The sequence below is a fragment of the Falco biarmicus genome, chromosome 8 (genome assembly GCF_023638135.1).
Source record: "Falco biarmicus isolate bFalBia1 chromosome 8, bFalBia1.pri, whole genome shotgun sequence".
In the NCBI taxonomy this organism is placed as follows: Eukaryota; Metazoa; Chordata; class Aves; order Falconiformes; family Falconidae; genus Falco; species Falco biarmicus.
The window spans coordinates 27,713,114-27,729,790 of record NC_079295.1 but is presented as its reverse complement, the minus strand read 5'-3'; the positions used below and the strand labels follow the sequence as shown (position 1 = coordinate 27,729,790).

Genomic DNA, 16,677 nt, shown 5'->3' with positions numbered 1-16,677 from the left:
ATTGAGCTATGGGCCACGGAGCCTGCATTCATCACATGACAGTCTGGGATGAGAGGAGGGCTGGAAAGCCAAGGGCAGACCTTGGCACAGAAGAGGCCATACTTGAGACAGCTGGAAGGGTAGTCCAGGCTTCTTGTTCACTCTCCCTCTGCTCTGAGTGTTGTGATTTTTGCCCACTCCTGTGAAGTGGGCCGATTAAGCTGGAGAGTGGAGAACTGCCCCTCCTTGACCTGATAGCTCTCCTGTTAATTATGACTTCTTTTTTGTGTTTTATTCTTCAGAATGGAATATTTTCAGCCTTGATTCAGTGGGCTTTTCTGAAGGTACATCTGCCTACACGAGGGTGGATTTATTTATAACTCTTGACTTCGGCTTTAGGAATTTGCTCTGTGACCCCTCTCCATTTCTTTGATTAAATCTCATATTGTAAGAAGAACATTTTATTCTGTAGCACTTGCCCACCCTGAGACAAATGTCCTGCAAGTCAGTGCTTTGCTCTCCCCTTCAGGCAGTTCTGGAACAGTTCCAGTTCTTTGAAAGTGTGGAGAGAGGACCTGATTCCTCCAAAGAAATATTATTTTGTAGGAGATGCTAAGTGGTGGACCAAGAGGGCACTTGCCTGTTTTACTGAATATAATTCTTCCAAGTCACCACCTACTACTGGGCCTCACCTTTGAAGGGAGAAGTTTTGATGCAAAGCAAAATTGTTTCCAATATCCCAGCTGTGAGGCCGAATTGACTGCTTGAAGATAGGATCTTGGTCTCTGTCAATCACATCTGTTTTCATTCAAGATGTTGGATTTAAAACCGTAACAAATTGGATTTGAGATTAAAAGGCAAATCTGTAAAGGGAACATTTAAAAAACTTAAATTCAGAGTAGACCCAAGTCATGCAAGGAAAGAAGGGGAACAAATAAATAATCTAGGCATTAAAAAATATTTTTTAATGCCTAGTCAGCTGAAGATCTATTCTTTTTTGTGCATGAAGAATAAGAAAGAAGTAAATGCAACTTCCTGTAGCAAGCGAGGTGTTTATTCCAAAGTAGGTCTATCTCTGACAAAAACGTTATGTATGCCATGATAGTCTTTATGGACCTCAGATGAAGACTATGCTGATACCTATCAAAATGAAGAAGAAAACAGTCAAAGGAAAAGACAGAAGGCAAACACATCAGACAGGTATGGAAGCATAAAGAAACTAGTTTGTGATCTGAGCCCATCAGCAGCCTGCCCATTGCCCAGAGCTTGGTTTAGATTATTATTACTGAATCAATTGGTGCTTAGCAGCTTGAGGCAGTGATGGTTTTTACAACATGGACCTTAAGCACTGGTGAGTCATTTCACGTTCCTCACTTGAACAACCCAAGGCATTAGGCATGGCGGCAGAGCTGCCAGTTGTGTTACTTCTTTTGTTTCCAGCGAGTGGAGATCAGCAGAGTAGTTGCACATGGGGATCAGGCAACTTCATTTGGCCAATGTACTGCCCTCCTCTTTCCCACTACTTCACTTCTTTTTTTGGTATGTTCTCACCTTACATGCACCCTCTTGGATGATGTGAGATCCTTGAGGCATGGAATATTTTCTTGTTTTACCAGTCTGTGAAGAGTTGAGCACAGAGGACCCTGCATGCTGCCTTCTATCTCTGTTGTTCAGCTTTAGGATGGAGATCACCCAAGCTTTTGAGAATACATTTCAGGAGCATTCCCCGTCATCGCTGCAGGAAGATGGTACCTTTTTTAAAGAAAGAACTTGCCATCACTTGCAGAAAAATGGGTTGTATGGAAATGGGAGGGACTCTGACTTGTGCCCTAAATCAGCTGCATTTTTAAAATTCAGAAGCCAACAGAGACGAAAGACTCCTGGTCAACTTTTCTGCTCCCTTGGAAAAAAAAGTACAAAGACTTGATAAATATTTGGCATTAATAAATTCCATTTGTCTTACAAAACAAAGTTTGCCAACTACCAAAGCAGGGAAAATATTTTACATAACTCTAAGTGCAATGTCTAAAAGGTTGCTATGAGCGTGGTTTGAAAAACTCTTTCCACAACTCAGAATGTTGTGGAACATCCAAGCAAAGCATGCTGTTTTGGCTTTGTAGGATGCACATCATCACAGCTGACCAACATCCCTCCACCCTTCCCATCAGGCCTCTGCCAGTCTTCTAGGTTATCACCTTGGCTTGCAGGAGCTGGGGTTGTTTACTCCATCTCTTGGTCACCTCTGCCTACCCCCTTGAAGATGAGCTGGCTGCTGCTTTTTACATGCTTACACTTTTCCTTGAACCTCCCTTTGCCCTGGGCCATCTGCCACCAGCCAACCTCTTGGAGGGGCAGAGGCGACCAAAGTGCCAAGGCCAGGCAATGCTGTAAGTTAAAACATGCAGAAAATAAGGGGTGCAGCAACTCTGGGTGCACAAGTACGGTCTGGAGCTTGACTCTTACAATCATCATAGCCCCCGGTCCTGCTGTTCAAGATATGCATGCCAGGAAAGTATGCCGTGGCTAGAGCCACATGGAAAGTGGCCATTCCCTTTTGGGAAAGCATCTGAAACAGTTGACCAAGGATTTATCCTGGATTGGGGTGAAAATTTATTTATGAATCCTAGACAATCTCTCTCGTGGAGCTGTGGGAATGTTGCTATAAAAGGCAGGAAAGACCCAGCTCACTACAATTATTGTTTTGTTGTTAATTTTTAACAATGAGGGTAATTACCCATTGGAACAGATCCCCCCCGGGATGTTTGTTGGTTTTGAGTATTTAAGCTATGAGGTCCTCTGAGCAGAGACGTGTCTAGGGCAAAGTGTACGTAGAGCACTTGGAAACCACAGCGCCTTCAGCCACGGCTTGTGCAAACCTGCTTTCAGTGGCACTGCAGCAGGCTGGGAAGATGCGTGCGGCCAGATACACTGTCTCAGCAGAGGGGTGTCAGCTCCCTCTGGACTGGCAATAAGTCTGAGGAAAACCTGGAGAGCTGGGTAGCCATGAACACCTGAAGTCTTTCTCAATTTCATCAGATTGGTATTTTTTCAGCAGAATGTCTTCACTCGGACTATTTATAGCCAGCCCCTAGCTAAGAACAATTAGTATTTGTTTTAACAGAGATTGAAGCTGTTAGGAAAGAGTTTCAACAGCTAAAGGATTAGCCCTTGGTCAAGGGCAGAGTTCTTTTTTTGTTTTCCCTCCTCCTCTCTCCCTCCACTAGACTGTGCAAGTGCCTTCTCTTTTAGGAATCAGTTCTGGAGCAAATGGAGAGTTGCCACCAAATTATATCTCTGGGCAGAAAAGCAATGCCAAGCAGTCCGTTGATTTTGTAATGTAGGACACAGCCCCCTCGCCCTGCGTGCAGTCATGCACAGACTCCTTGGCATCTAATTAATAATTTGCAGTTAAGCAGCGGCTGCTTCCTTGCATCATTTCAACATGGTTGCCAAGTGGAAAATTGAAAAGCAGGAGAGAGCCAAAGAAACGACAACAACGACAACAACAACAACAAAGGTTTAAAGTTCTAGGAAATTTCACTGTGAGGTCAAAATTCCTTGTGCATTCAGGGGCTGGGCTGTTGGCTGCCAGGCGCCTCTAGTTAACATGGCAAAGCCCTTTTTTTTTCATAGCCCTGCTCTCCTAAAGTACCTCCTGTTCAACTGGAGTTTCTCAGTCCGAAAATGTGGGTGGGTTTGGGGAGGGGGGGATGCGGGGAGAATGTGGGAAGTTGAATGAGGGGTTTTCTTGTGGCTGAGAAGGTGAGAAATGCTCTGGGGCATGGGGACAGGCAAAGAAGCATGGTGAAGCAGAGCTCCCAGGGCAGGACTGAGAAGAGGACGGGGTGATGCAGCTAAGGGATTTGCAGAGTAGAGGATACCCAAGAGTGGGCTTACAGCCAAGGGAGAACTCGTCTTAACTTTTCTGGATCTTGAGGAACCCATCTCATCATGAGCAGTTGGACTGTTTGGCTTGTAAATGGCATAAAAGGGTTTTCCTCTGGGTGGAGGGGGTTTAGCATGGCCCTGTTAGAAAACAGTAACAGTAATGTCTCCTAAGTTAGTTTTTCCACGCTTTTATGCTGCTAGCCCTGGGGAAGAGCTGGGGCATGCAATATTGTTGGCACAGCAAGAAGTACTACAGCTATCAACAGCTGAACTGAGCACGCGGGTCTTTATGTGTCTTCATGCTCGAGGTTGTTGGAGATGTGAGGAGAAGGGGACCAAAGGAAGGCTGGTGTTCAGAGCATCCGATGAACTGTTTCTGCTCTGCTTGCCCTTTTTTTGTCTTCTCCTCTCCATGGAGGAAGCCTGTGGAGGCACGTGCTTCTAACTCTTCCCATTTACAGCTGCAGTAATCTTCATGAGGTTGGCAGCTCCAGGATCTGTGTGGCTGGAGATTAGCATTTGTCTGTGGGAGGCAGGCATAAAAGATCAGCAGTCTCAAAAACATGACCTATGAGGAAAGGCTGAAGGATCTGAAGCAGGAAATGCTTTTTGAAAACATCTTTTTAAATACACAAAAGATTTTGCTGTAAGGTGAAAGGCTTCTCTGTACCAATTGCAGACCTGACAAGAAGGGATGGTTGAAACTGCAGCAAGAGAGATACAGGTTAGGTGTTGGCTGGACAACATCTGGCCAGGTAACTCTGGTTGGCCTTACTTTGAGTTGGGGTGGGAGCAGAGACCTCCAGAGGTCCTTTCCAGTTACCAAATTCTAGAATTCTGTGTTAGGAACAACTTCCCTGCAATAAGGATGGCCACATACTGAGGAAGTGAGGTGGTAGTAAGTTCTAAGTTGGAGATTAGGCAAACACTTGTCAGAAGTGGTGCGAGGAGAGCTGACACTGCTTCGAGGAGTGAAAGCAGACTATCTTCCTGATGTCCCTTCTGGCTTTGGCTTTAAAAATCAGCAGGTTCTACCTTTCAAGCACTGATGTCTGAGGGCATCAGGCTGTGTATCCTCCATTTCTACTCTGGAGGAGCCTGAGGCTTACAGATACCTGGTATGAGAAAAGATAGGGGAACCTGGGAGGCTGAACAGTTTCATCAAGAAAAATGCTGTTTCCCCATCCTCACCCTCCTGGTTTGGGGGTTTTCTCGAGAGGGAAGGAACCAATGGTGTAGATGACTCATGGCCTGTTTCTAAAAGACCCAATAACATGGGTTGAATCACTGAGCAAACACGGGCAGAGCTGCAAACAATACCCAGAAGTCTTGGCCTCCTTCCTCTGCTCCCATTTCAGGGTTTTATTACTAAATCTAAACCTGGGGCTCACAGTCCTTTCCAGGGAGGTATGTTTAACAGCACACACGTATCATCAGCCAGATCTCTTCCTCTTTGCCCTGAGCCTTTGTACACAAAGCAATGATGGGGGGCTTGTAGCTTCTTGCAGTGTCTTGCTTCTGTGGGATTCCCATGGGCTGAGCGTGATTGGATGGTTGCAGTCCTGCGGATGAGAAATGCCTCACACCCTGCTGGCATCGAAAAAGGATTACTGTTCCCCTTCTTAATGCGTTTGTTTAATGCCTGTTCCATGAGGCTTTTTCTCAGGCTGTTTTCCTTGCAGGATATGTCTCTGTGTGTGCAATTAGCTAAGAGGCATTAGCTTAATGACTTGTGTGTGTCTGAGTTAGGCCCGACCCCACCTCGGATTGCTGCCCTTCTCCTGTCTGGAGACTTTTAATTCTCTGCAGCACAAACTGCTCTGTCATGCTTATCCCAGGGGTTGGATGCAGACAGTGTCTCTTGCTGGTCCCCAGCCAAAGAAACCCTGCTATCACACATAATTACCTCCTTGACTCATCATGACTTTTATTGCCCCTCTTCCCCTCCCTTTTTTTTTTTTTTTATTGCTCTTTCAAAGTTATTGTTTCCAGCCCTGTATTCCCAGTGTCTCCGGAGGGCTGCAGTGTATTCACACTGGAATTACTGGGGCGGGCTCTGCGGTCTGTTTTGTGCAAGAGTTCAGACTGAGTGATCATTTTGGTCTCTTCTGGCTGGTTTCTGAGCTGATGGGTTAGGCAGAGGGAGAGAAATACCTGACCAGCAAGTTCCATTGTTCAGGAGCCTGGTGCTGAAGCGGAGTCCTTCACCACTATGCAGGTCCTCAGTTCATTCTGATGAACTGATTGTCTTGGTCATCTCAAGTGGTCCATGACAGGTGGCTGAGCAGTGGCTGAAGTAAAATGAAGGGGACACTGATCATCTAGTCTCCTGAATAGTCCTAGTGCTAGAAGTTTTCAGGACTGCAAGAGCAGATCTTATAAGGAAATACCCACCCGCTGTTCTTAACTATCAGTAATGGAGAAGCCATCACAGCCATCAGTGAGTTGTGCCAGTGGGTGATTTCTTCTACCAAGCTTATTTCTAGACTGAATTTGGCCAATTTTGCTGCTACACTATGGATTGCATTACAGTGCAGTCTGTCAGGCTAAAAAACATGTATCTGTTCTCTTCTCCATATGCATAATTATTACCTCAACCAAGTCATCCTGTGGCTGTGTCATTGATGGGCTGAATGGTTAATGTCAGACTTCCAGATCTGAACTTACATCTCTGAACCTGTCCTCCGCTCCATCTTTTGTTCTCAGTCATTTTATTTCCCGTATACTGGAGCTGTATACACCCGGCTCCAAAACTCAGCCCAACAAATGTGTCTGCAGAGGGCACTGGTAAAAGACAGGCTCCTCTTTTCTCTGTTCCTGGCTGGCTGGTTCAGCTGGCCAGCTTCTCCTCTAAGCACCAATGGATGAAGTTTCCAGAGCCACCAGTATGGACATGTTTGCAGTAATCAGAACTGTGCAGTAACATCTATGGGAAGAAAGGCAAACAGATCGAGATATCTTGTGGGCTTGCTGATAGGTAAAACCATGGTCAGATAGTTCTTTTGAACCAGACATTGTCTGCCTAGTGCAACCTCTGGTCCTTACCTTAAACGTGGGGGCAGGAGGGGTGCTGTACCTTTTGGATAGCAGTAATTCACTTTGTCAGCATCTCTGGCCTTGTGAAAGGTTTCATTGGGCCTGCAGAAGTGTCGATATCCTTTACAGTTCCTCCTTTCTTGCTCTCCTACCCACAGGTAAGGTCCTTGAAGTCATCGCCTGCAGCTCACACTCAGGAGAGACCTGTACTCCCTTGAAGGGAGCTGGGGAAAAAGGCGCGTTTGGGTGGACCATGGCTGAAGATTTTCTTCAAGGATTTCTCTTTGGGTAGGATGTGTGTGCCATTGAGCCAGCTGTTTTGGAGAAGGTGGTTTGAGATCCTGTCTGGAGCAACAGTGAAGTAACAGGTTCATATCCTTCATTGCTTTTCCTCACCAATTTGCACTTCTATGATGGATTTGGCAAGGCATCGGCTTCAGACTTGGCACCAGGAGGGGCAATCCAAGTTAGTTTACCTTATCCCTGCTTTGAAAACTCCAAGATCTATCAGTTCATTGTCATCCTGAAAAGCACTGTGACATTTCTTTTATTGCTGAATACATTGTTCCTATTAAAAAGTGTCACTCATGATGTTTTTTGACATAGATGGATATAAATCAAATGCATTCCTTTCACTGATGCAATTAATGAGCAGAAGGCATGGGGAAATTGTTAAGCTGTTGAGTACTGCAAATTAAGGCCTTCAGGAACAACAACAAATCCCCGTCTATAATGAAAAGAGCAAAGACATGTCAATCTTGTTTAGTTACCTGGTTATAGGATGCAGGTTCCTTTACTGACATTTTCAGAAAGAGTGTGACAGGATTAGAACATAAGAATACCAGATCCAGTAGCTCCTATTGAACCAAACCCATATGACTTATCTCATCAGACATGCTTCTAATTTTCTTATAGAAATTGTTTTTCTACAACGAAAACCAGTCCTTTCCGTGAAACTGAGCATTTCAACACGGCACATCTCTCTGAGGACTTTTTTCCTAGGTTTTTCATGGGAAACCAACCAAATAACCCCAACTCTGAGGCTATTTTCTTTTTTGAAAAAATTATGTGCCTTCACAGAAAGCCTTGGAGGTTTTGCTTCTTCACCCTAAATCTGAGCAACATGTTAAAAACAGGTCATGGATAATGACATTTTGTAGAAGAGAAAAGCAACAACATTTTAACAACCTTTCTTCCTGACCAGCTTGGCTAATTGTTCATTAAACCACTGTTAAAAGCCTTAGAGAGCAACAAAACCTCCATGCTTAGGTGGCACCAAAGCCAGCTGCCTGGAAGGTCCCTCTCAAACAGCCTGGTGACAATGCCACAACCTTGTTCATCCAGGCTGGCCAGCCTGACTCATTTAGTTGCCAGCTTCCATGACCCAAGCCTTGGGGGTTTGGCCCTAGTGGGATTTGTTTGCACAGACGTGACAAACCCCAGGTTGCATATGAACTCCAGTTTTTCTGCAACTCCGAGGGAAAGGAGGTGAGGACAACTGTACTGCTGGATGGGCAGGGAAGCCATCAGGAGCTCATGGAGCAGGGACTGGACTCTTGTTTTCATCTGCTCTGCACACCTTCCTCCCACAGAAGGCACTGAAGGTCATTGCCATGCCCGCTTCTCAAGGCCTGGATTTTGTTGAGCACATGGGCTCGAGTTCGTTATCTCTGGCTCTGCTTACAGATTCTCCCTGACCCCTGGACCAAACTATTTCTGCAAAGAAAAATCCTGAAAAATCCCATGAAAAGGACTTTTAGGTCTTTCCCCTTTTAGACCTTGAAAACAAAGCTCCATTTGGGCCCGTGGCCATCCTTAAATAGAGTTGCATCAAAAGCTGGGTTTATCCCTTCATTTATCAGACAAAACAGCCTGATCTGATCTCTCTGCCTTTCAGGTCTTGCAGTAAAGCTTCACCAGTGCTGGACGTGCCTGGCTGAGCTGGCGTGGTGCCTGGCCTCACTACTGCCATGATATTTTGGGTTATCAGTGAAGAAGTGAGAACTTCAGGTGCACACAAATGCGTCCATGCACAGGTAATTTCTGCTCCCACAAACACCACAGGCCAGGTCACCCTGCTGCTCCTGGGTTTTCTCCATTGGGCTCAGCGGGGTGGAAGGGGCAAAAGGGGTGCCCGAGCTGCCGCAAGCCAGGGATGGAGGCCAGCCATCCCATGCACAGGCCTCCAGGGCTTTAACCTCCAGGCCACAGTGCTCAGCTCCTTCTGAAACAGGACAAAGCTGTTCAGCAGAACTGTGGAACTGGGAAGCTTGTGGGCTGAAATGAGTCCAAAAGACATATTAACAGGCATGAGAGGCCTGTGATGAAATCGCTAAGGTATTAATGCAGCCAGAGGCTGGTAATGAATACAAGAAATGCCCACGTTTACCCAAGAGGTCCCAAAGGTCTCTTGGCCAGAACATTGTGATCCTTAAAGGAATCTTAAGAAAGTTAAACCACAGGGTTAGGGCTCCAAGAACAAAAACTCAGCTAGCGTGGTCTCTCAGCTGCTCTGACCTCTTGGCTGAAGAGATTTTTTGTGCTTTTCAGAGAGCATGGATATTATCTTCTGGGGCTTGTCACCCAGAGACCTGTCAGATGAGGGTGCCCCTTGCCCCTGTGGATGGCATGAGTCTCCCACCGTGCCCTGTGACTGTGGTGCAAGTAACAAAGCTTAATTCTCACTTTTCAGATGAGGCTCTGTCATTTGGTGGCAGGGGAGATCCTGAACACTCAGATATTATCTGGAGGTGTACAAAATGCTCTTCTAGTACTTTGCTGTCTCCATCTTTCAGCTGCTGGAGGAAACCTATGAGGTGCAGAGCACGGGCCAGTGCAGGCTAAACTGCTATCATCACAATTTGACCTTTGCTTCTTCTCCTTGTTGGCTTGTCCCATTACTTCTTTAATACATGGAGGGCCTGGAGATGGTCCATTGGCGCTGAGCACAGTTGGGCTGCAAGGACAAGATGGGAGCTGGAGGTTGACAAAAGCAGAATGTTGTTGGGTGGCTGAGCATCCCCAGTGCTGTATATAATGCAAACACTATGGTGATGAGGAAACCAAAGCAGGTTTGATAGATCTTCCTCTAAAGTTAATTTCAAACCCATGCCCATCTGACCTGGTGTTTGGAAAGGCTGAACCTACCTTTTAGGAGTCATTCACTGCAGTCAGGCACCTTTTTGACCCACACAAGGGAGATAGACCCACCACTGGTGTGGGCAGGTCTTGCCTGTCCCCAAAGCTGTACCCACACTGCTCAACCCATGTCTGGATGTCCCTTAGACTCTCTATTCCTGAGAATTTTTCTTCTTTTCTATGTACTTTTTCCCATTCAGGATGCCCCAATGAGGAAGGGTTCAAGAGTGGAGGTCTTGTATGGGACTGAGCCCCTTGGCATGAAAACATCACCATGCTTTTGTTATTTTGTGCACCTGATGTGATAGTCCTTACAGGCGTTCTTTGCTTCAACCATTTACAAGGCCTGATTTTAGTCCAAAACAAGCTTCCTTGAAATAAAATAGTAATTTTCCAGTCTTCCTGTAGAAGCCAAAAGTATTTTAAGTTGGACTGGCCTGACCTAAACACAGGGTGGGGAGGGAGTTGGTAGGTTGGGGACATTTTAATGATGAAAAGAAGAATGTGAAAGGAAGGATTAAACATGGTGTTTTATGTGTATTTATTGAGTCAATTTATAAGGTGCCTTTTGCAAAATATCTGGAGCGCTGCATGAAAAACCACAAAGCAAAATATTTGAAAAATTTGGACATGAAGCCAGAGTGTCCCAGCATACAGCCAGGCAGTGGAGGAGAACCTGGCACCAGGAGCAGCTCTCTAATCACCAGGCACCAGCTAAAGGAGATCTGTGTCTGTAGGGCAAGATGAACTATCAAGGGAAGGCACCTGTGAGGCAGCCAGCCACTGGTGGGATTCTGTGGGCAGTCTGGAGGACAGGGTGGCTCATCCCACCAGATCTCCAAATGGAGAGTCCTGGAATGAAAGACCTCGCTGGACATGGGGTGACCCTGGCTGATCTGGGAGGCCTAAAAGTGACCCATTGCAAGCCCAGCTGGTGAACAGATAGTTTCGGCAGCAGAAGTGAGGCTGCCTGGATGGGGAGCACACTGGTGAGCTCCTCCTGTACCACACAATCCTAGACACTGCTGTCCCTGGACCAGTTTCAGGGAGAAGCCAATTAGCAGCCCTTACATTAATTTCACCTGGCCTTGACAAGAGCACAGATGTTTGTGGCATGGTCTCTGTTAGAGGATTTTCTTGCTCGCAGTTGAAGGTCAGCACGAGTGTTGACTTTGGCATGCTGCCGCACTGACAGCATGTTCCCCTGAGATGTCCAGAGCTTCCCCCTCCAGCTTTGGTGCTCCACTCAGCCCTGCCGGTCAACCAAGGTCTACCAAGTGCCACCCCAGGTTGACTGCCTCTGAGTTGGTTGGGACAATTACTACAAATAATAAGGCTTTGGGCAACGTCTGTTGGGAAAGGGGTTTTGTATAGGTGTCCCTTGAGAGTGACCCAGGGTCTTTTGGGTTGGCTTCCCAGTGGGATGGAGCCATGGTAAAGAGTCAGAGGTGCTCTAAATGTGATACATTTCCCTGATGTATGATCTGTTTGTCTACCTGTTCATCTGTCTGTCCCAGTCTTGGAAGAGAGGTGATAACAAGAATCATGAAGGCCAAGCCTTCCACTGGGATCCTGAATGAGAAGCACAGGCCGATGCACCCGTATCTCGGTGTGAGAAAGGCAGCATTGCCTGGCTCTGTCACGTGGTTTTCAGGTATTATTTGGACACTATCCTTACCCTGAGAACTTTACCAGCTAGGAGAAGAACTGATGTACAGCCTGATATTTTTCAGAAATACATGTGTGCCCAAAGCAGAAAGGTACTTGTGTGGAAGATGTTAGAATAGGGGCTGATACTTGGCGGTGGTGTAAAGCATTGCTGGAGGAGCTGGTTTGCATGCAGGAGGACTTGACCTTGAACTTTATCCTGCAGTTCAAGCCAACATCCTCTACCCCCTAGGCCTGAAAAATGTTCCTCCCCCTTGCTTTAAAAATACATTTGTTATGTCTAATGTTTCTGGCCAGAGCAATGGTACAGACTTTTACCCGCAGAGCTATGCGGGTCAGGGGTGGGGGGTGCTGTGATTTGTGAGTGGCTTTAGCTAGGCTCACTGGAGTCCCCAGTGCAGTTACACCAGCAGAGCTGTTCTTTTCAGGGGACAGTTTATTGCCATTCCAGGGGATGATGGCTTTATTGTCCCAGTGTGAAGTACAACCCTGCTAGACTTTCTGGGCTCACACTAGGCTGTGGCAGCCACAAGCTAGCTGTGACACCCGTGCCGCCAGTTTGAGAGTGGGTCTGAGAGCAGATACCCAAAGCTCTGACCTGCTCATGTTCAAAGGACCAGCCAGAGGGCTCAGGCTCTGGGTGTCTGCCCAGGACCGGTGTGGTGTCTCTCTGATCATCCAGAGCACGTGAACCAAGTCTTGGATCTCGGCTGCATGGCTCCAGGCCTCATGTGGGGCATGTGTTCACATGCAAGCAATGTGGCTAGCAGATGAGTCCCATGTTGGGGACAAGCTCAGGTAGAGTAGTCATGTCCCCTGTCATCCCATGAGTTAGGTACAGAACAGGGCATGGACAGAAATGGTGATGGAGCAGGTTTGCCTGTGCCCTCAGAGCTGGGTGCAGAGGTCGTTGCAGTCAGACTGCCTGGTCCCCAGCCAGAGCACCTCAGCTCCCAGGCCCAGCTGCAGACTGGCTCTCCTTGGGATCATGCACACAACCTCCTCCACTCCAGCTGCTGCGTTTTGCAGGGGAGAGCAGAGGCCATTGCCATGCTGCCAGGTGCCTGGGGTGAGTCATGGAGTGCAACACTGCCCCAACCCCATCAAGGCAGTCTAGACACAGGGGAAGTCCAGCTGCCTGCAAACACCCCATCCCATCAACTTCTTGGCCAAGCTGCGCTGTCCTGGCTGGCTTGGGTAATTTGGAAGGACTCCAGTGGAGGTTTTGGCAGGCTGATCTCTCACTGCTCTTCCCAGTTCAGACCAATGTGGTGAACTGGTTTACCGAGCACTTCATACTCTTCACTGTGCTTTTTGCCCTTCTTTGAGTAATGACTGTGTGTGCCGGCAAAATGGCAACATGCATGTGGTGACACCGTTCATCTTCATGTGAGAGGTTACCGTTGTGCTGGACTGGGTGCATCTACTTGCTTTTGTGGAGAAAAGCAGGTGCAGAGGGCAACCGTGGTGATTTTGCAAGGAGCAGTGTTGGCTATAAAAAGCCACATGGTTGGGTCCCATCTCTGCCACACCAGGGTGGGTTTTCTAGCAAATTCCCAGCAGTGGGGTGCGTGTGAGGTGTCCTAAGAAAGATTCTACCTGTCTCGGAGGATGCAGGTGAAAGAGGGGATATTGCAGTGCCATGTGGATCGTGCTGAGCTTGCTATAAAAACTCTCCAAGTGCTTAACACTACTGTTGAATGTGAATAGTTCGTCTGGAGAAGCCGACATTTCCCCACAGGCCATGATTTAAACCTTGTGGGAGCTGGTGTGCAGGCTGCTGGTTGTGTGTGTACACGGGAATCCTGGCTGGCTCCCATGCAACTCCCTGCCCTGCCCCATCCCATGAAACTGGGAGATGCAGAAGCTATTTCCTAGGAGATCTTTTGTGTTTATGCTCTGCTGGGTCGGGCTGGCCCACGAAAGCCATTGGGCTGGGGCTTGTTTCTGTAGTGGCTGGAGGAGTTTGAAAGCTGGACGTCTTCTCACAGTGCCAGCTGCGCCCTCATCTCCTCTCCATGGGGCAGCACAGTCCTGCTTGGACAGGATGGCAAGACCCTCCTGACATCCATCTCCTGCTCTTCTAGGCACGTTAATGCAGCACTGGAAAGCCGTGTTCATCTCCCGCAGGAAGACAGACACCCAAATCTTGAGAACCCGAGCTAGAAAAAGCTCGTTGCATTGAGATGTTGGGTAACTCAGAGAGGTAGAAGTGGCAAGAAGATCTTTCTTCTTTTGTTAGCTGGCCCTGCATCACCTTCTGTACGCACTGCGGTTTCTAGCTCTGCCATGCCTGTGTTCGGTTCCCGCTGCGCCCCCACTTGCAGTCCCGCTCGGGCTGCGCGGTGCGGACCCCGACGCGGGGCCGGGCTGGCCGAGCGCAGGCGGCCGGCAGGGGGCAGGCGAGCCCAGCGCGCCCCCGCCCCGCACCGCCCCGCACCGCCCGCCCCGGGGCTGGGGGGACACCCGCGGGGGCTGCTTGGGCTCCCAGCAGGCAGCATCACCTTACCCAGCCCCTTTTCCTCCCCTCTTCGCCTGGCTGCATCGTAACGTTTCTCCTGGCCAGTTAACACCGTATTTTATTCTTTGCTACATCTGTCTCCTGACTGGTACTGGCACGATCTTATAGGTAAAATTGTTTAGCTATTTTTCAACCTTACATGTGGAGAGATACAAAAAGTAATTTTTGTATGGGCTTTGTTTCCTGTGTCTGTTTCCTGCTGTTTTGGAAGACATCTTCCTCTTTCTTTGGTCCACTTTGGCCCTGGGACCTTGACAGCTGATTCCCTGGAAGAGCTGCTGTTCCTCCAGCCTGTCTGCTATAAGCAAGGAGCAGCTCTGCTCAAGGTGCTCAGATGGTGCCTGCTGCTCCTTCACAGCTCTAGTGCATCCATGCATTCACGTTGTTACCTGTTACTGTTCCAGCTGGCAGGTACACAGTCCCACATGCTGCAGGACATAATTCTCCTAATGAAGTCGCTTTCTTTCTGGGAATGTGCACTGTTCACCCTTAGGCCTGGCTGAGGTTTAAGATTTAAGATTTAACTAGCAAATTTTTAAAAAAGGCAAGCTTGAAGTGAAGCAGATATTTCTGTCTTCTTTTTTGGGGGGACGCTTTCTCTTTGTTCTCAGGACAAATTAGTGTGTGTGCATCATCAAAGTGATTTAAAGTGTGGTTCAACTCTCAAAAGACACTATGGAAAAACAGCACCAGTTGTTGTGCATTTGCTTCCTTTAAAGGGTCAGAATTGGGCTGTACTTGCTGCAGGCTGGGAGAGTTAAAAATGCAGTAGGAAATCATACTCATTTGCCTTTGAATGCCTGTAGTGCACAGGCTGCTGGGTCTCAGGCTCTTCTGAAAAATCCCAGCAATGAAGGTAAGTAGGCTTTACTCCAGCTCACAGCTGTTCTAGTAGGTAAAAAAGTGAGTAGCTGGTTTATTGCCTAAGATAAAGGCTGTGTTTGCTCTTGACTGCTCCCCCCTGCAGCCACACCAGCAGCGCCTGCCAGGACAGTGACCTATGGGAGAGGCAGATGCTGGAGGACAACGGTGGATGTGGCACAGAGCAAGAAAGCAGATTAGCAGGTTCTGGCTGAGTGGATATACCAAAATCCAGGGTGTTGCATAGGGCTTGGGGATGTAGATTCGGACCTGTTGATTTAGAGTTGGTGGGTGAGGGAGGAGAACCTGTGTTTGCAGAAGGCCCGTTAGGAAACAGCTTTCTCTGGTGGGATGGGTTTCATTTGGAGTCTGCAAGAGACAATAAACAGGAAGTCCCACAATGACATTTTTATGGAGCTGCTTTGCAGAGTGGGGCTGCACTTTAAAATCCAATTTTAGTTTATTTGAGTGGGAGAGTCCTCAGCTTTGATGTCGACTTGCTTTCAAAGCGGTGTGATAGAACTTGGCTCATGCAGCTCTGATGTCCAGGCAAACCTGTGATCCGTGATCTGGATCCCTCCTGTTATCTTCCTAAAAGCCCTCTGTCCTTTCATTGGTCTACACTGGTGCTCATGCTTTGAGATCTTGGCTGTAGTGTTTTTGTGAAGGGTTAATTAGCAAATTGTATTCTGTGGCAGAGATGACTTCATTTTAAGGTTTAAGTAGCTTTGTACATCAGGCCAGTAAAATATTCTTGGAAACAGACACAGAGCTATAAACACAAAATCATACTCTACTGCTGAGTGGGACACCAAAATTTTTAATAAAAGCTCTGGTTAATAACTAGCATCTGATAGCAAGCAATGAGGAGAGGCTGCAAGCTGGAGAATCAATCTGGAGAAGAGAAGGTAAGAGCTAATTGCTGTGTTTGACTCTCCAAAGGGAGGATTCAAGAGGATGGAGCAGATCTCTTCTCAGAGGGACACCATGAAAGGACAAGAAGCAACAGGGACAAGTTGCTATGAGGAAAGTTTTGTCTCAGTAAAAAGAAAACAAGTTCACAAGGAGAGTGGTTTTGCCCAGAGAGGCTGTAGGATCTCCATTCCTAGAGATATTTAAAACTGGACAGAACAGACCCTGAGCTTTTTCCAGCTCTGAAGGGGACCTCTGGAGGTTTCTAGCTGAACCCTCTTCTTTGCATGGTATCTGTTTGCTTGTGGTTGGGGGCTCCAGGAGGTGCTGGGTTGTGGGATCGCCAGGTGGCCTTTTCTTGGGGTAGGAGTACTATACAGCCTTGGGCAGTGGTGGCCCACCCTTGTTACTTTTGTCATGCATTTTCTTGAGGAAGGTGTCCACGTCAGCAAGGAAGGGGAGAGCTTGTTAGTCCAGCTCGTTCTCTGTAACAAAAATTGGTGAGGGTCCAGAGGAGCAAGCCAGAAATGAGCAGTGATGCTTGGACAGAAGGTCGTGGAAGAGGTCTTGCTTGTGGGCTGCATGTCACTGCTTGTACATGCTGGCACATATAAACATACTGAAGAAATGGAAAAAAGTTGCTGCCGTGGGAGCGTCCTGCAAGGGGAAACCCA

At 47.6% G+C, this 16,677-nt stretch overlaps 1 protein-coding gene across 2 annotated transcripts in view; it reads left to right on the top strand.

Moving 5' to 3' along the window:
- The window catches only part of IGFBP2 (insulin like growth factor binding protein 2), a 94,367-nt gene that overhangs the window by 6,180 nt on the left and 71,510 nt on the right, over positions 1-16,677 (top strand). For both annotated transcript variants that reach the window (XM_056349142.1, XM_056349143.1), the window contains exons 2-3: positions 7,062-7,271; positions 8,801-8,939. In XM_056349142.1, coding sequence (XP_056205117.1) covers positions 8,924-8,939 — 16 coding nt within the window. In that variant the 5' untranslated portion in view covers positions 7,062-7,271; positions 8,801-8,923. The remainder of the gene's footprint in view (positions 1-7,061; positions 7,272-8,800; positions 8,940-16,677) is intronic.